The 19641-nt window shown below is 51.3% G+C and overlaps 3 protein-coding genes across 3 annotated transcripts in view; all 3 read right to left on the minus strand.

The window, feature by feature from the left end:
* LOC149875529 (uncharacterized) overlaps positions 1-19641 on the minus strand; it is a 433980-nt gene that overhangs the window by 62250 nt on the left and 352089 nt on the right. The window lies entirely within an intron of this gene.
* On the minus strand, positions 7634-8572 carry LOC149875530 (olfactory receptor 2AT4-like). The gene has a single exon (XM_090031416.1). It carries the CDS (start codon positions 8570-8572, stop codon positions 7634-7636), a length of 939 nt encoding a protein of 312 aa, XP_089887542.1.
* Positions 15671-16630, minus strand: LOC149875531 (olfactory receptor 2AT4-like). Its single transcript, XM_090031418.1, has one exon. The coding sequence runs from the start codon at positions 16628-16630 to the stop codon at positions 15671-15673; it is 960 nt and encodes a 319-aa protein (XP_089887544.1).

The raw sequence follows: 19641 nt of genomic DNA on the forward strand, positions 1-19641 counted from the left end.
GCTCCAACTCTTTGGTCTGTTTCAATTTGAGGGGAGAGCTGGCATTTAGCCGTCACTGACTCTTCTGGCTGCACCTATATGTCAGTGGTGTGTGAGCTGTTTTACTGAGACATATACTTGAATCCATTTACAAGAGTACCGAGGAAATCAGTCAGTCTGTCAGTCCTTAGTAAGACGCTTCACAAGTTTGTCTGTAATGAGATCAACCTGGCAGTTACCTCCCAAAGGCCTATGCTAGGCTCTGACATCAGACCACTAAGACAAGACACAGGGCCAGTGACTTCATAGACATTTGGGTCTTCAGGCCAGCTGAGTAAAACAGAGGAGCTCACTTATGTATTCTGCGCTGGTCCGGTCCTGCAGGGAGCAAGCCAGGAAAGCCAAGGCTGCAACTGAACTCCAACTAGCTTCAAGCATCAAGAACAATAAAAAGTCCTTTTTCAGATCTGTGGGGAGCCGGAGGAAAAGCAAGGGCAATGTTGGACCCCTGCTGAACCGATGGGACAACTGACACCCAGGAAAAAGCCAACCTATTAAATGGGTACTTTGTGTCGGTCTTTCATCAGTCCCATGGGACACCCATGCCTGCTATGGGACAGGGAGGTCCAGATGAGGGAGATCCCCTGCCCTCCATAAATGCTGACCTCATGAAGGAACACCTTGAGAAGCTGGATACCTTCAAGTCAGTCGGCCCTGACAATCTGCACCCCAGGGCACTCAAGGAGCTGGCGAGCATCATAGCCCAGCCCCTGGCACGGGTCTTTGAGAGGTCCTGGCGCACTGGTGCAGTGCCTGAAGACTGGAAGAAGACCAATGTAGTGCCAATCTTCAAGAAAGGGAGGAAAGTGGATCCGGCAAGCTATATGCCCACCAGCCTGACTTCTATCCTGGGGAAGGTCTTAGAAAAGTTTATTAAAGAAGCCATCCTTAATGGACTGGCCGATGCCAACATCCTGAGGGATAGCCAGCACGGGTTTGTTGCGGGTAGGTCTTGCTTGACCAATCTCATTTCCTTCTACAACCAGGTGACCTATCACCTGGACAAGGGAGAAGAGATTGATGTCCCATATCTTGACTTCAAAAAAGCCTTCAGTCTGGTATCCCATGATCACCTCTTGGCAAAACTGGCCAATTGTGGCCTTGGGTCCACCATGATCCTCTGGTTGGGAAATTGCCTCTGTGGTCGGACCCAGAGGGTAGTAATTGATGGCGGTCACTCATCTTGGTGCCCTGTGACCAGTGGGATCCCCCAAGGCTCTGTCCCTGGACCCATATTGTTCAACATCTTCATTAATGGTGTCGACGTTGGAGTCAGGAGCGGACTGGCCACGTTCTTCAACGACACCAAACTCTGGGGCAAAGCATCCATGCCAGAAGATAGGCGGGTGATCCAGGCTGACCTGGACAGGCTCAGTAATGGGCAGACGAGAACCTGATGGTGTTTAACACCGAAAAATGCAAGGTTCTCCACCTTGGGTGGAAAAACCTGCAGCACCCTTATAGGCTCGGCAGTGCTACGCTGGCTAGCACTATGGAAGAAAGAGACTTGGGGTCATCATTGACCACAAGATGAACATGAGCCTGCAATGCGATGCTGCGGCTAGTAAAGCGACCAAAACACTGGCTTGCATCCATAGATGCTTCTCGAGCAAATCCCGGGATGTCATTCTCCCCTTGTACTCGGCCTTGGTGAGGCCGCAGCCGGAGTCCTGCATCCAGTTTTGGGCTCCCCAATTCAAAAAGGATGTGGAGAAGCTTGAGAGGGTGCTGAGAAGAGCCACGCGCATGATCAGAGGTCAGGAAAACGGACCTTATGATGACAGGCTGAGAGCCATGGGGCTCTTCAGCCTGGAAAAGCGCAGGCTCAGGGGTGCTTAGACTGTTTCATTTTCCATCCAGATGAGGGATTACTTTCAGAGTGCAACAGAGTTAACCGTCTCCAAACCAAAGCAGAACAAAGTCTTCCACAAAAGAGAAGCCGAAGCAAGTTCCTCTGAACAAGACACTGGTTTACTGGGATCTTAGCAATCAGGCGACATGACCAAGAGCAGCTATGCACAGCAGAGGGTGCGCGGACAAGCTCACTACCAGGCGGGGAGGACTCAGGCCCCGCAGAATCCATCCTCATGGGGGAGGCAAGATCCAGACTCCCACCCCTCTGCCTTGGTGTTGGGGAGCTGTATACAGTTCAGGTTCAGATTTCTTTATTCCTGCCCATTTCTCTGGGATAAGATCTCCTGGCCAATGGGGTAGAGAGCAAGGAAACTGAGTCATGGCCTGGGAGCATTGTTCCTTCCTTGGGTTGCCTTATTAGCAGAGGGTGTGATCCCTGGCCTATACAGCCCAACTCCCTTGAAATTACTGCTCCCCATCCGCTTTTCTCACGTGCCAATCAGTGGGCTAATTAGTGGGCCTCTCCAGCGACGCAGGCAGCTGTGGTGCTCAGATGGCCGAACACATCATCTACAAATGCTCTTGCAGCCCTCCTTCGGGCACCCAAAGTCTTATGGGCGTTGACCGTTCTACCCGTCGCTGGCTTTCTGGTCCTCATGCTTCCGATATACGAGTGAGGCAACACGCACTTCTTCTTCATCATCACATGCTAATCACCGCTGCCTGAATAGAAATGCTGCCACCACTTCTGGCAGCTGGTTTAGAACTTTGGGTGGAGCAGGAATCAAATGGCTGAAGGGGCACCTGGATCACTGCACTCCCTGGATCAGCCGCAGTCCCATGCAGCTTATTGGAGAAGCGGCATCAAGCAGCTGGAGAACCTCAGCTGTCCCGCCCGGGGGGCTGCTGCCGCTATATATACTGCTAGCTGCTTCATACACCTTCTCGAGCGGGGTTAGGAGCCCAGTCCCACTGAATCACTGCCAGCCAGGTGAGCTTAGGGAATTTGTATTCCAGCAGTATCCTGTTCTGCTCCCTTAGTGCCCTGTTCCATGCAACTCTATTATACCATGCTAGCTTCAGCAACTACCAGGCTCTAGCTCAGGGGCAGGCAATTATTTTGGGCGGAGGGCCACTTACTGAGTTTTGGCAAGCCATCAAGGGCCGCGTGACAGGCAGCCAGGGGCAGATAAATATTAATTTTCTAAATTTTTTAGGGGCCCCGCAGGCCGAAAAGAATGGCCTGGCAGGCTGCAGGAGGCCCATGGGCCGCATTTTGCCCACCCCTGCTCTAGGCATATTTCCTAGGGCAGGTGAACCACGGTACCTCTGGGAGTACATAGCACTTAGCTGATGGGCGCATCCCTCAAGTCTAATAATGGTGGTGGAGCTTCTGAATGGCCAACGCATGGTGAGCAATGGTGTTGCTGTGTGTTGACATCGGTGTCGACACTCTTCCTAAGGCAGAAGGGACCGACCCTTCCGGCAGGTGTGTCACACATTAGCCCCACCCCCTCCCTGCATGTCACTCTGATCCCCTTCCCTTGCCTGAGTGTCTGCTCTGCTTTCTGCTTCCTTCTTGACACTCCCTGCCCTATCTGCTGCTCTGCTTTCTGCTCCCTGGCCCATCTGCCACTGTGCTGTCTTTCCTCTCCCCTGTCTGTCGTGAGCGACCGGGACCACCCTTGTCCTGAGGACTGAATAGGCAAAGATGCGTTGGGTGTAGGCAGTATTGGCAGCACCAGTTTGCAGATAAAGGGGTACACAGCCCGAAGACATTGAGACCCACTGTGCTGGGGAGGAAGCGTGTGCGTGTCGGAGGGCGTGGGGGTGTAATGGAGCCATTTGTTGTGAAATGAGCAGGGCACTGGAAAGCAGAGAGACCTGATGGAAAACAGCGGGGAGCAATCCTGCCCTTCTTCCTAAGAGTAGTTAATAAATCATCATCAAGTGGTTTCTGCAACAGGCCCGTCTCTAGCAGCCCGCTGAAGTCTGCCCAACCTCCCTTATAAAAGGAGATATATAGAGGTTCACGTAACATGTGTAATAGGCATGTCCAATCCCTGGCCTGTGCGCTGTACCTGGCCCAGAGCCATGTCACTGAGGCAGGGTCCCCTAACCACCGCTGCTTAGAGGCTAGGATTAGAGGGCAGCAGCGGGGTGCAGAGGAGCAAGCAGCACAGGAGTGGATATGGGAAGAGCTGCAGAGAGGGATCAGGGGAAGGACGCTCTGCAGTAAGCTACAGGAGCTCTGCTTTGGCAAGCAGGCAGCTAAGGAGCAAACGGAGGAGAGCTGGGCAGATGGTGAGAGGAGCAGGAGGATTAATGGGCGACACAGAAACCCCTGGGTCAGTCAGAGGACAGGTGCCTGGAAAGGGCTGGAGGCCAGTATACTTCAAGCCTAGCTCCATGGCTAGAGGGTCAACATGGTCCTGAGCTGCAGAGAAGAAAGCCCTCCTGAGAGCCCTGCCTCCAACGGCCGGGGACCCAGTCAGCCCAGGTACCCAGGGAAGCTGGAGGGAGTCATCGGGCAGAGGACTGGAAGCTGCGGGGACCTGGAGACTAAGGAGGTTTGGGTGTGACTGATGGGGTGGGGTGGAGTCGCAGGTGGGGTGCCTGCAGGTTGCTGCATGTTTTAAAGGACTGAAGCCCAGATAGGCTGGGACCCAGGGGCTGAGCTAGAGCTGAGCCAGGACTAGGGACCCCATGTGCAAATAGAGAAGGGGCCGAAGCCCAGAAGGAGCCTCGTACGGGTCTGCGACCCAGCAGGCTGTGTGGGCAGAGCCAAGCAGCTCATTGACAGCCCAGAAAGAGTCAGCAACTCAGAGGGCGGGTGAAGGATGTCTAGTAATATTTGCAAGGCATGGATGAGACTATGGGGGCAGAGGAGCCCATGATTAAAGCCCATAATGCAATTAAAGCCCATAATGTGATTAAGGCCTGGAGGGCTTTGAGTGGGGCCAAAAGGACCCAATGCGAGAGTGACAGGGCCAGTCGGCCCTGGTATTCCTGAAGGGTTCAGAGCCCCCCGAAGTGAGAGCATGCCCAGGTAACTCACATTGGCCTTGCACGGCAGTTTCCCCCCGTCCTACCATCAAGGCAAGGCGGGTGCGATAACAGGGTGGTATCCAGAGAGGCAGGAGGGGAGCAAGCAGGGCAAATGGGGCCACGAGGGGGTGCCCTGGATGGCCACGGGGGCTGGATCCTGCTACAGTCATACGGCCCCTGGGTCTCCCTCCGGGTCTGGAAATTCAGTGGTGGGGGAGCAGTGGATCGGGCCCCAGCCTCGTGCAGCTGGATCCAGCTCCAGCCAGGCTAGGCCTGCACAGAGGGTACAGCTGGATCTGTACCATATGTTCAATTAGGCCCGTGGACTGGGTCCGGCTTGCAGACTGACAAGCCCACGGGGTGAAACGGTTGGGTGGCGAATCGGTGCAGTTGTTAGAAATATTATTGAAAATGCATTATCAATAGTGTTGTTAGAACAGCACAGCTGTCAGCTCTCCCTGGTGGGAGGGGGAGGTTAGAGGAGAAGCTACCAAGGGCTCTTTGTATTAAAGTATCACTCTCTCTTTGTTTTGCAAATTTACTATCTCTTTGTTACAGTAAAGCATATACTCCTTAGCGTTCTCATACAGATAAGAGTAAATTGCAATTTTTAATGGTCCTGTCCTTGAGGGCAGAGAAGGTTTGAACTTTTTGTAACCTAAAGTACTTTCTGAGCAGGCGCAATTAGCTAATGCATATAAGCCTATCCGCCCCGCATACTTAAGTAGTTAATTATAATGCACATGCGACGGATGACGTGACGTCATTTCATATATGTTTGTATGAACCGGAAATAAGATGTAAGAGTTCCTGCTTCTGCACACGTGCTCAGGAGAGAGGGGATAAAGCCTGCTGAGAAGTGTTCCCTGGGGGCAGAGGGTGGTCTTTTGTCTTCACTCTGACCCTATTTGCAAATATATACCTTTTGTGTTACTAATGGAGTGTGTCTGTGACTGAGAGTTCTTCGCCTCCCGAGAAACGAACCGCAGCTATTTCTGCAACACAGTGATCCCAGGCCGGTGTTTTGGGAGATCTGCTCTTTGCAGCGTGCTAGCTCATCTGTGCATCTTGTACCACGACGTGGGGGCAGCACTTATAACCAAGTGACGTGGGACTTCGGAGGAGGCACTTGGGTAGTTGCTGCCGTTGGCCGTTCTGCGCACGAGCCCTGCGGCCTCTAGAGGCTGAAGCACAAAATAATCTTCAGCAGGTCTCAGCTCTGAACAAAACCGGCCTGGTCACGTGGGTCCTGGGCCACCAGCCTTCCTGCAACGGTCTCACGGATTGCCAACACCCAGCTCAGCTCGGTCGGTCACTGCGCTTCCCGTGGACTGAATCTCAGTGGCGGACCTATTGGGGCTGGAAAATGTACTGCTGACATGCAGTGAGCTTTGGCTTTGTTGGATGAACTGAACCCAGAAGCTGGCCTGAAAATGTGATGGAAAAGGGGCAGGACGAGATGAAGGAGCCATGACAGAGAAGTTTAGCCATCAGGACAGAGCGGGAGTCTTGGGTCTCTTCACATTCCCTGTTTCCCCTTCAACCGCTTCTCTTCAGTCTCCTCATGCACCCCCTTCTTCCCCACGTTTCACCTCACTCAACTTCCACCCCCACACGCATCTTCTCCTGCACCCCACAACTCTCCGTGCTGAGAGAGTCTCATGACCTCTGCCCACCTCTGGTTTGTGGACCGCTCTGCAGACGTGGCGGAGCATGGAGGCATGGACATCATGGGCATGGGGCCACTGGTGACTTGCCCAGAGGGTGCCTGAGATTGCTCCCCACCCCAGAAACAGCTCTTGGATGGATGGCCAACAAGGGGTGGGTACAGTGGTGCCTTTGTGCTTGGCTGTATCTAGGCAAGGTCGCATGCTGGGCAGGTCCTGGGGCCCCAGAGCAGCGGACTGTGCAGTGAACTATAGAGGCAACACTTGGGAGCAGGGCGCTGGGGAACACGACAGCTGCAGGGCACTGTGGGATGCTGGTGGACTGACCTATTGTGCTCTGCTGCAGGATACAAATGGAAAATGAGGAGGGGCATATTAGAAAGATCCTTTCTGAGGATAGGTACATTAGAAAGATCTCGTTGGGTGGGGATATCTGTCCCTTGATTTTTTTGAAGGACTCCAAGGTCCTAGGAGAGCTACAAATGTTAAATCTGCCCGTGCCCTTACGGCTTTATACATAGGAAAAGGCTGACATGTAAGCACGGCCAAGTGTTTTTTTATTTAGAAGTGATTATTCCATTTATTATCACTGGGTCGCGGAAGAAAAAAATGAATGGGGTAATCCAACATTTCAGTAGTAAACAGATGATAAACTCATACTGATCAGGAAAGCCTGTCTCACATTGCATCCCGATTACAGCCATTACATGTGGCAGATGGAGTTGGTTCACTGGCTTCTGCACCTGAAACGGAAACGACATTTCACATTCAGCTCTTTGGTGGGGCTGTTCCCATGTGGAAACAGAACACGCTTGATCCAGATTCACGGGGAAATAACATACAGGGAGGCCCGAGCTGGGCTTTTTTACAAAGCACTTGTCAAAATACGGTTCTGCTAGGGCACTTGTGTGCGCTTGGACATTCGCTAATACTAAAGTGAGTGGAAGGAGTACATCCGTTCAGAGATCTGCCCAGGGCAGAAGAGCACAAATGAAATGGTAAAACAAGAAACCCTGTTGCTACAATTACATCTTGGAAAAAATGAACTGTTTTACTGCCCGTTTCACTTCCTTGTTGCGTAAAGTGTAAATGAGGGGATTTAACAAAGGAGTCAAAATAGCAAAGACCACATTGCTCATGACGTGGATATCAATAGGCATTTGTGCTCTGTACGAGACATATGCCACAGCAATGGATGCATAGTAAGTGCCAACCACAATCAAATGGGAAGTGCAAGTGGAAAAAGCTTTACTGCGACCTTCCTTGGAGTTGATCTTTAATATGGAGATAATGATGTGAGTGTATGACAGAACAACAAGCATAAGAGGCACAAGGGAGACCGTCATGGCAATGCAAAACCCCAGGAAGGTCTGAAAAGTGGCACCAAAATCCGGGCAGGCTGCTTGTACCACGGCCAGGTGATCACAGAAGCAGTGATAAACTTTGGTGGTTTCGCCAAACGCTAACTGAGAGGTCTGGATCATGACAGGTGCGGGTATGATCAGGGCAGTTATCCAGGCACCTGCTGCCAGCTGAACGTTCATCCTCTTGGTCATTTTAGCCGTGTAATGCAAAGGGTTGCAAATGGCTTCATAGCGATCGTAAGACATGACCACCAGAATCAGCGCTTCCGTCACCGTTAGCCCGTGGAAACTGTACATCTGCAGGAAACAGGCCTGGAAAGAAATCGTTTTGGCGTTGACCAGAAACATAGCCAGCATTTTGGGAATGGTAGTGGTGGTGAACAGGATATCTAAGACGGAGAGATTCGTTAGGAAAAAGTACATGGGCTTGTGAAGCTTTGGGTCGACCACCACAACCGTGATGACGGCGATGTTGCCGACTAGGATTAGCAGGTAGAATAAGAGAAACACAAGAAAGAGAAGGAGCTGGTAGTCCTGAAGAGCGGGAAACCCAACCAGAAAAAAGCTTTTGGCAGAAGCATTGCTGTTGCAGCTGTCCATGGCCCGCGTCCTGAAACGTCTGGAATGGAAAACACGCAGTCAGCGAATATGTCCAGGGCAGAAAAGAAGTCAGCAGGGCCGTTCGCACTGTGCCGCTTGCTAAAGATTATGGTACCATTTCACTTACCTTCCAGTGCCCTTCCCTTCAGATGATATGTTAAGTGCAAAAGGCAGAAGTGCTGCGTTTTCCACTAATGGCGCTGTCTGCCTCCTCATATCTTGGCATCCCAGGTTCTCCGCTGTAAGTCTGGCCCCGACTGACATGGCAGCGAGAGGGAGCAGGCTGCGGGTCTCCTGCTTGCGATGAGACCCAGCTGGTACCACCACCGCGCCATATCAGCTGGAAACATGGGCTTCACTTGCTATGGCCGAGATACCTGGTCTTTCCAGTGGCAGGATGCCCGTCTGGACGGGTTTGCTCCCTCCTACACCCACGCTTCTCAGTGCTCTGTAGCAGAGGGTCGTGGATCAGCCCTTGTCAGGGGAAACTCTGCCTCCAGCCTCCCCGAGAAGAAGCCTTGTCTGCTGGCAATGAGGACAGCGGGCAGCCAGTCCTGGGTTGACTTCATAGAGGCCCCAGGACTGGCTGCCCGTGGTGACTTCTAAAGAGACACGCTCTGGCTCTGAGACTGCTGTCTCCCCCTCTCCCCCCGAGCCTCTCTCTTGCTCCTCCACCGCGGTGTCTTTCCTTGGGTTCCTGCTGCCCCTGGGAAACCTTTCCCCGCTCTCCCCATCTGGGTCATGGCTCAGTCATGGCTCTCAAGCTGCCCGGAGAGGGATTTCCCCATTGCCCTGGTGTAAACTTTGCATACACAGCACCCTCCATTTGAGAACTGGCGATCTCCACGGGCAGGGCAAACCCACCGCCTCCCCTTGCTGGAAGCTGCCAGCCCCCGCAGCATCTCTTCCGGGTGCCGACACGCTCAGGAACCTCAGCCTCTTCCCTCCTTCACCAGGGCTGGGGCTGGAGCCCTTGACACCGTGGGTCACTGCCTGGGGTGCCCCATTCCCATCCACCCCACTTCTAAGGGGATTGCTGTCCCTGCCCTGTGCAGCGCTGCGCTGACGGCAGGTGCTGGAGTCTCCGCTCCCCTCTGTTCAAGGGCCTGTAGCTTCTTGCCCGGGACACAGACCCACTCTCTGCCTGCCCCATCCCAGACACCAGAGACCTGGGCTCCTGCATCCCTCCTCTCCGGACACCGCGTGCCCTGTTCTGTGCAGAGGGCTCTGGCTGAGCGCCCTGCCTGTTGTGAGGACCGTCTTTATTCCTCTTCGCTCCCAGGTCTTCAGCAAGGAGAGGCTGCAAGAAGAGGTAAGTAGGCCTCATTACTGCCCAGGGGGCACTCGCCTGCCAGGGGCAGGCTCAAGCAGTTATTGAGCCCACAGCTTCATAATTACCACCTGGCACCGGGATCTATCCTCCTGCCTCGCCAGCCGAGGGCACTGATTTCTCAAGTGTTTAGCGGGTCCATCTTTGAAACTCTGGCATCTGTCACTTTTTCCAGCGGTTTTCTGCGGGGAGTGGGACTACTGGAGAACCTTGGGTCGTGTCTCAATTCCCCATTACCTTCCTCTCTTCCCTAGCAAAAGAGAGCAATAGTCAGAGATCTAGCCACCCCAAAGAGTAAGCTGCTCCTGGGGCGCTCGGGCCCACCACTGCAGGAGTCTGGAGCATCTAAGTCTCATTATCTCCAGCCCAGAGTCTCTGTCCTACTCCAGCTACCATCAGACTCCAGCTTCGTCCAAATCCAACTCCCTTTTCTGCAGCCTAGCTAATCTAGTTGGGGTGGGATAAGGGAGCTCTGAAGCCCAGGCTCCCCCAGAAAGGACTGACCCGTGACAGTGTTCGCCATACTAATTTGTGACCTGAGGATAAGCATTTTCTTCTATGAATTTTATCAATCGTGTTTGTCCGTCTCTTCCTCTTGTTCTGAGGAGAGGGATACAAGACGCCCAGGAGACGTGTATGTACTGCACATCTCTATGACGTGAGCTCAGATCATAGTGCTAGGAAGACTTCCAGGCAGTGCAGCCTAAACATTCCCATTCCTGCCAATAGTTTTTTTAGACTGATAAATAGCAGATGTATGGGGTTTCTACAAAAAAAGATTCAAATGGACATTCAGCCTTTTTAAACTCCAAGTGAATTTCGCTTTTGAGTCCTTTTCATTTTCCCATTCTCTAATTACAAAGAGTTGAGCTCTGGTCTCAAATCCTGTTATAATCAGAATTTTCTGAAGTTGCTAAATCTCTGATCGACTTCAGGCCAATGCATCCTTCGGTAGAAGGATTAAAAGAATGAGGCTAACCTACGCAGCAAGCAGACTTTTTCTCTCTCCTTGACATCCTAGCACACAGTCAGCCTCCAGGTATTTTGCTCTCTCTCCTCCCTTCTCACCTGCACCATTTCATTACTCTCTTCCCCCTGTATTGCTCTTTCAACTCTGCAAAAGATTTCGGATGATAGTTTACATTACAAAAGTCCTACTTTAAAAACCAAATGGCTTTCTTGTATTTAATGCAAACTTTCAAGAAGTAGTATCCCTAACATTAGCATTGTCCTGAAACTGCTTTTTTTTAAGACAAAATGCCTTGGCTTGTTGCCAACTTATATTCATTATATTAAACTTTCCCTCCATCCTGGTTTCCATCCAAAAAGCTAAAGTAAAGGAAGTAGGTAGTTAGACTGAAATGTAAGAACATGTCATACAGCCACGTGAAGAGTAACTCACTTGCACGTTCAAGAGATGAAAAGCTCTTCACTGTGGCTGGGCTTATTCTCAGTGATGGGCGCAAGACTTCAGCTGCACAGCCTCTGCAACTGGACCGACTAAGAGGATTGCGTGTCTTTTGAGCAAACTGCTTCGTTGTTTTCCTCATCGCAGTCCCCAAAGGTGACATCAGCATTGGGGATTTTTTCTTTGTCTTCAATTAAGAGACTGAAATGGCCTTCGTTACTTTAATGATAAACAATCCTGGCAGGTTTGGTGCCTCAGTGGCGCGGCAGAGTTCACACTAGGTGTAAATCACATTGAATATGCTGACAGTCAAGGCGACGAAAAGGAGATAGCGGAACTGAGGGATGCGCAATTTAATGACACATTACCCAATGTTTCAATTTCATGATTCGTGGGGAATGCAGGCCTATTCCCAGTGAAAGTCACTGGAAGTTGGCCATTGACTTAATTGGGTGATTGTCCCATCCAACCATGTAATTCCAAACTCTGTCTTATTAAATAATTTATGGAGCCATCAAAGCACCCCCAGATTCAGTTAATCACCCAAAAGCTCATGTGCTGAGACTTCCGGTAGCAACGGACATCTGAGGGGTGATCAGAAGAGCTCGGATCATGCAGTCATAGAAAATGAGGGTTAGAAGGGACCTCGGGAGGTCACATCTAGCCCAACCCCCTGCTCAAAGCAGGACCAGCTCCAACTAGTTCATCCAAGGCAAGGTGTTGTCTAACTGGGGCTTCAAAACCTCCAAGAATGGAGATCCCTCAAGCTCTGTGGGTAGCCTTCACCAGGGCTTCACTACCTCCTCCTAGTGAGAGAGTTTTTCCTCACATCTAACCTGAACTTCCCTTGCTGCAACTTGAGCCCATCGCTCCTTGTCCTGTCATCTGCCCCCACTGAGACCGGTCCAGCTCCATCCTCTTTGCACCCCCCCGCAGGGAGGTGAAGGCTGCTATTCAATCCCCCCTCAGTCTTCTCTTCTGCAGACTCAATCAGCCTATTTCCCTCAGTATCTCCTCACAAGTCATGTGCCCCAGCCCTGCAACCATTTTCACTGCAAACATATTGGTTTAACATCTAAAAGGAGACTGCTGTACCCGGAACACTGAGGCCCTGGACACATGGACACATCTGACCCGTAGCAATTGTGCCCTGGCTCCTGTGGCAGAACCAGGCCCCAGGGTTCCTGCTGACTGAGCAATTCCTGTGCCACTCTGGCTCCTCAGGTCTCCTCCCTTTTTTATCTCACCATCCAAGCCTCGAGGGAAATTTTATGGTGTCTAGGGAGGCCACCCAGGAGTCCCAGAGTGAGACCAGTTCACTTTAGCTAGCTGGTATGTCCTATACTCAGCTGGCTCTGGTCTTTCCGCTCAGACTTTAAGTTCTGGCCCTTCTGGCCCTACCAGAGCCTCATGGCACCAGTTGCCTTATGGGCTATATTCCCAGCTCCATCCTTCTTTGTAGATACACTTATGCCTCATCAATATTACTCCCTCCTCATTGAGAGTGGGCTCTCTGGCCCCCACATAGCTTTTGGCCCTCAGCCTTCCCAGCCTTGGTCCTTCTATTCTGGCTGTGCTTCTCAGCTTAGACTTCTTGCCCTGGACCTTGGCTCCTGGGCCCCAGCCCTGTCTCACACTTGCCTGGTCTGGGCCATTGGCCAGGTCCTGCACTCTCATCCTATGGACCAGCCCTGAGCCCTTTGAGCAGCTGAGCCCAGGCTAGGCTACCTGTCACAGAGTGCCCTACCAGCACCCCACTGTGGTCTTCTTCCTCCCCTACAGCCACAACCTGGTCCTCTGATCCCAAGTGTAAGCAGAGCATAAACACAAGCAAGCTGCTTCACAAACTGAATCTCACCATCCCTGGCTCAATGTCCCCTGAAGCCACACTTCCCACTCAGCTCTCCCATCCCTGCTCTCATGGGTGGCCTCGATGCCTCCCTGCCTATCTCCTGCAGCCCTTCCCTCCCAGGAACTCCTCTTTCTGCAGCCTGTGGGCCTGTCTGACTCCTTTGCACTACAGGGCTGGGCTGGGCTGGCCCTGCTTACTACCACCACATGCAGCTCCAGGGATTCGCACACTCCAGGGACTCTGTGGATGGCTCTCCCACCCACACACACACACACCCTGCCAGACCCCCCCACCCCTCACCAGACTCCTAGACACACTCACACCCTCCCACAGCCCCCCCCACACTCCCATCCCCTCAAACGAACATGCACACACACACCTCCACCCCAGCCACATACCCTACCCTTGCAACGCTCCACACTCATTCCCCCACCTTTCCTCACGCACTGCACCCACCATACCCACACCCCATACACGCACCCTGCACACCCCACCACACATGCACATTGTAACACATCAGGATCTCAGGGGTGGCCATGATGCCCGTTGGTGGCTCTGCAACTGTGCCCTGCTCTGCCCCTGGGGCACCTTCCTGTCTCGCCTGCCACACCTTGATGGAAATATAAATGAATAGTGAGGCTGTCCACATACCTTTGCATAGTTCTGGTCCCACGAAACCCCCCACTAGTGTCTCCCACACCCTAGTTGTCCTCACTGGTCAGGGAACATGCGAGGTGCCCTTGCAGGGAGGCATGCTATTCCAGGGTAAGGATTTGCCCTCTTAAATGGGAAGAGGCCTGCTACTTTGTTATGATAATGTTACAGCCCAGGGGCTTATGTCACGTTACTGTTTTTTACCAGAGACTTCCCTGCCAGTCCCAACCTTGGGCTTATAGGCTCCCAGGGCCCTGCCTACATCCAGTCAGCTTACTGTTTGCAGGTGTCTGCTGACCACCTCATTTTGCCCTGTTGCCCTGGCAACTTTTAGCTGCTGCACCCTTCCTGCCCTGCAGTGCTCCCTGGCTGAGTTGCCTTTACCTTAAAGTAACAGAGAGCCCAGGGCCCTCTGTTACACACACCCACTCCCCAAACCCACATACACCCCCTTCCCCCCACACAGTATACAAGAGTAAGAGTGTATTTTGAGCTATTATGCAATTGCCTCTACATACATTAGGTAACTCCATGTAAATCAGGACAAAATGTTTTTTTAAATATCATTAAAATAACTTAGACGTTTGATTTTTATTTTATTTTATTTTATTTTTTAAGTATATGATTTGTTTATTTTCCGGTTTCAAGATGGACCTCACACAAAAAGGTACTTCTGGGGCAAAGGGAGGGACTTCCAGTCCCAAGATGGTGACCAGGGGATGGGGCACCTGTCAAGAGGTGGGGTTACCCTTGAAGCCCTTAATGGCTCACCAAAACCCATTAAGCGGCCTTCCAGCTGAAATAATAGCACTCCCCTGCTCCAGATTTACAGAGGGATAATAAATGCAGTGGAACACACTGTCCTTTTCTAGGAAGTTGCCTTTTTTCCTTTATAGACCAGTGGCTGATGGACACCAGAGTTTTACTGGCAGTGTGACAAGGCTGCCAAAAGGGCCAGTAAAACTCTGGCATGCATCAGCTGCTGTATGACCAACAGATCGGGGGAGGTACTCCTCCCTTTCTATTTAGCACTGGTGAAGCCTCAGCTGGAGTACTGTGCCCACTTCTGGGCACTGCACTTCAAGAAGGACATGGATAAGCTCAAGAGTGTACAAAGAAGGCCCGCCCATTTAACTAAGGGAATGGAGGGTAGGCCCTATGAGGAGAGACTCCAGGAACTAGGCCAGTTCAGCCTGAGGAAGAGAAGGCTGAAAGGTGACTTGATAGCTGCCTACGAGTACCTCAGTGGGGAGCATCAAGAACCAGGAAAGCAGCTATTCAGGAGGGCACCTCAAGGGAGGATGAGGAACAACGGGCATAAACTAATAGAGGGTAGATTCAGGCTGGTCATAAGAAAGAACTTTTTCTCTGTAAGTGTCACCAGAGTCTGGAACATGGTCCCAGCACAGGTGGTGCAGCCGCCCGCATTGGAGGTGTTCAAGATGAGGCTGGACAAGCACCTTGTTGAGCTCACTTGAGCCCAATACTTCCTGCCCAGGGCAGGGGACTGGACTTGATGATCATACATGTCCCTTCTGGTTCTATGATTCCATGATACATTTTAAGGCACTTGCACACACTTAAACTGATTTTGCAATAATCAGGGTATCACATGAAGATTGGAGGTAGTTGCCCAGAGAAGAAAGCAATCCAAATAGCAAAAGTACAAATATAATGACCCTTTTTCAACCCCAAGGAGGAGAGTTAACACTACCGGATTGCATGAAATTCAGCCCACTGCAAGGACCCCACTGAAGGCTTTGCAAACCACTTTAGCCTTAATTAATACCTTTTCAAAAGGAGTGAAATAGTGCAGAGGTTTACATGGCCCTGAAGGAAATGTGCCCTAAAGCACTAAAACGTTTCTAAAAGGAGGAAAGATCTTGAGTACAATAAACTTCTTATTGCCTGTTTCACTTCCCTGTTGCGTAAAGTATAAATGAGGGGATTTAACAAAGGAGTCAAAATAGCAAAGACCACATTGCTCATGACGTGGATATCAATAGGCATGTCTGCTCTGTAAGAGACATAAGACACAGCCAGGGAAAAGTAATAACTGCCAACCACGATCAGATGAGAAGTGCATGTGGAAAAGGCTTTCCTGCGACCCTCCTTGGAGTTGATCTTTAATATGGAGATTATGATCAGGGCATATGACAGAATGACAAGGGTAAGAGGCACAAGGGAGACTGTCATGGCAATGCAAAACCCCAAGAAGTTCTGAAAAGTGGCACCAAAATCCGGGCAGGCTGCTTGTACCACAGACAAGTGATCACAGAAGCAGTGATAAACTTTGGTGGTTTCACCAAACGCTAACTGAGAGGTATGGATCATGACAGGTGCGGGTATGATCAGGGCAATTATCCAGGCACCTGCTGCCAGCTGAATGTTCATCCTCTTGGTCATTTTAACCGTGTAATGCAAAGGGTTGCAAATGGCTTCATAGCGATCGTAAGACATGACCACCAGAATCAGCGCTTCCGTCACCGTTAGCCCGTGGAAACTGTACATCTGCAGGAAACAGGCCTGGAAAGAAATCGTTTTGGCGTTGACCAGAAACATAGCCAGCATTTTGGGAATGGTAGTGGTGGTGAACAGGATATCTAAGACGGAGAGATTCGTTAGGAAAAAGTACATGGGCTTGTGAAGCTTTGGGTCGACCACCACAACCGTGATGATGGCGATGTTGCCGACTAGGATTAGCAGGTAGAATAAGAGAAACACAAGAAAGAGAAGGAGCTGGTAGTCCTGAAGAGCGGGAAGCCCAACCAGAAAAAAGCTTTTGGCAGAAGCATTGCTGTTGCAGCTGTCCATGGCCCGCCGTCCTGAAATGTCTGGAATGGAAAACACGCAGTCAGCAAATGTTTCTCTGAACAAGAAAATCAGCACGGCTGTTCACACTGTGCCATTTCCTAATGATTATGGTACAGTTTAACCTACTTTCCAGTGCCCTTCCCTTCAGATAATACGTTAAGCCCATAGGGCAGAAAAAGAGGTGATTTATGTGCGGCATTTTCCACTGACAGCACTGTGTGTTTCCTTATATCTTGGCATCAGAGCTTCTCCACTGAAAGTCTGGCCCCGACTGACACGGCAGTGAGGGAGACCAGGCTGAGGCTCTCCTCCTTGCAGTGAGACTTGGCTGACTTGGTGCAGTGGTGGTACCAGATGGAAAAATGGGTTTCACTTGGTATGGGAGTCAGGGGAGATACTCTGGTCTTTCAAGGCGCAGACAGAAGAGCAGATCCCAGCCCTAACTCATGGCACATCATGGAAAGCGCCATGAGTTAGAGCAATACTCCCAACGCAACAGATATTTGCTATTGGGTTGAGAAGGTCAGAGATTAAGCTGCAATTTGGAGCCCATCTAGCGAGAGAGGTTGTGTATCTGCAGCCCTTTCCCTATCTCTGTTCCCTCTCCCAGCTCCCATGCTGACTCAGGACGGGAGGGAGCAAAGGCAGGGGAAGGAGGTCCATCTGGGGTTTCCCCAGCCATGCTGGAGTAGGAGGGTGGGTGGACCAGAGCTCCCCACCTCAAAGGGGCTCCAATACACCTGCCCCACTCTCCAACTGAGCCTTGATACCGGTGAGCACTGACAGAAGTTACTGAGGGCACTCCACTTGGGAGCACCTTCACCCTCATATAATGAAGGTTCAGATTTTTGCAGAATCGGGCCATTTTAAAGCAGTCTGCAGTCATGCGCTTGTGTTTGATCATAGCTGTAGAGCGCGTTCAGGGACCAGATCAGGCAAAAATTGTAACCTCTCTGTGCCTTCAAATGCCAGGATGTCCGTCTGGACTCGTTTGCTCCCTACTACACCCACACTTCTCAGTGCTCTATAGCAGAGGGTCGTGGATCCCCTTGTCTGGGGAAACTCTGCCTCAAGCCTCCCCAAGAAGAAGCCTTGTCTGTGGGCAATGGGGAGACCGGGCAGCCAGCTCTGACATGACTTCTAAAGAGAAAAGCTGCGGCTCTGAGACCTTGCTCTTGTCTGCCCCTGGCTCCCTGTAGCACCATGGCCTCAGAGATCTCCCTCTTCGCTCAGCACCCAGGATGGGGTGTCTTCCTCCTCACATGAAAAAGGCAGTGGCCAGACCTCCCAAACAGCACAGCAGACTGGTCTGCTGCAAACACGCAGTATTTCTTGTGCCTGTGCATTTCCCTCTGTCTTCCCTGGGACTCCTGGTGTCTCCCACCCGCTCCCCCAGAGCCTCTCTCTTCCTCGTCCACCGCGGTATTTTTCCTTGGGTTCCTGCTGCCCCTGGGAAACCTTTCTGCGCTCTCCCCATCTGGGTCATGGCCTGCTCATGGCTCTCAATCTGCCTGGAAAGGGATTTCTCCCTGGCCCGGTATGAAGTCTGGCTGGCTGGAGGCTGCACATGTGGCATTCTCCATTTGAGAACTGGCGATCTCCACGGGCAGAGCAAACCCCACCGCCCCCCTTGCTGGAAGCTGCCAGCCCCCGCAGCATCTCTTCCGGGTGCCGACATGCTCAGGAACCTCAGCCTCTTCCCTCCTTCACCAGGACTGGGGCTGGAGCCCTCGACACCGTGGGTCACTTCCTGGGGTGTCTCATTCCCATCCACCCCACTTCTAACAGGATTGCTGTCCCTGCCCTGTGCAGCACTGCGCTGACAGCAGGTGCTGGAGTTTCTGTTCCCTCCTGTTCAGGGGCTGTTAGTTTCTTTCCAGGGACACAAATCCACTTTCTGCCTGTCCCAACCCGGACACCAGAGACCTGGGCTCCCGCATCCCTCCACTCCAAACACCCCTTGCTGTGGTCCGTGGCAGGTGCCCTGTTCAGGTGTCCAGTTCTTTGCAGAGGTCTATGGCTGAGCGTCCTGCCTGTTGTGAGGACACAGGAAATGTCCAGGTAGTTTACTCTCTCCTCCCTTCTTACCTGTGCTATGTCATTACTTTCTTCCCCCTGTATTGCTCTTTTGACTCTGCAAAGATTTTGGATGATAGTTTACATTATAAAAGCCCTACTTTAAAAACCAGATGGTTTTATTGTATTTAATGCAAACTTTCAAGATGCAGTATCCCTAACATTAGTATTGTCTTGAAAATTATTTCTCCAGGCAAACAAAATGCCCTGGTTTGGTGCCTGTTGATATCCATTGTAGTACAGTTTCCCTCCATCCTGGTTTCCATCCAAAAAGCTAAAGCAAAGGAAGTAGGTAGTTTGACTGAAATGTAAGAACATGTCATACAGCCACGTGAAGAGTAACTCACTTGCACATTCAAGAGATGAAAAGCTCTTCACTGTGGCTGGGCTTATTCTCAGTGATGGGCGCAAGACTTCAGCTGCACAGCCTCTGCAACTGGACCGACTAAGAGGATTGCGTGTCTTTTGAGCAAACTGCTTCGTTGTTTTCCCCATCGCAGTTCCCAAGGGTGACATCAGCATTGGGGATTTTTTCTTTGTCTTCAATTAAGAGACTGAAATGGCCTTCGTTACTTTAATGATAAACAATCCTGGCAGGTTTGGTGCCTCAGTGGCGTGGCAGAGCTCACAATACGTGTAAATCACATTGAATAAATTGACAGTCAGGGAACTAAAAAGGAGATACGTGAACTGAAGAAGGTGTAACATGATGAAATATTATTCAATGCTTCAGTCCCATGATTCATAGGAAACTGAGGCCTATCCCATTGAAATATACTGGACGTTGGCCATTGACTTAACTGCATGACTGTTCCATGCAACCATGTACTTCCAAACTTTGTCTCATGATTGGAGGAAACATGAAAGCACCCCCAGATTCAGTTAATCATCCAAAAGTTCATGTGCTGAGGTTTCAGGTAGCAAAGGACATCTGA

The sequence above is a fragment of the Crocodylus siamensis genome, chromosome 1, assembly GCF_052110815.1.
Source record: "Crocodylus siamensis isolate JL-2025a chromosome 1, ASM5211081v1, whole genome shotgun sequence".
Lineage (NCBI taxonomy): Eukaryota > Metazoa > Chordata > Crocodylia > Crocodylidae > Crocodylus > Crocodylus siamensis.

Bases quoted from the DNA above. Each gene is read 5' to 3' on its own strand.
- LOC149875530 (XM_090031416.1), bottom strand. From the start codon at position 8,572: ATGGACAGCTGCAACAGCAATGCTTCTGCCAAAAGCTTTTTTCTGGTT.
- LOC149875531 (XM_090031418.1), bottom strand. From the start codon at position 16,630: ATGGACAGCTGCAACAGCAATGCTTCTGCCAAAAGCTTTTTTCTGGTT.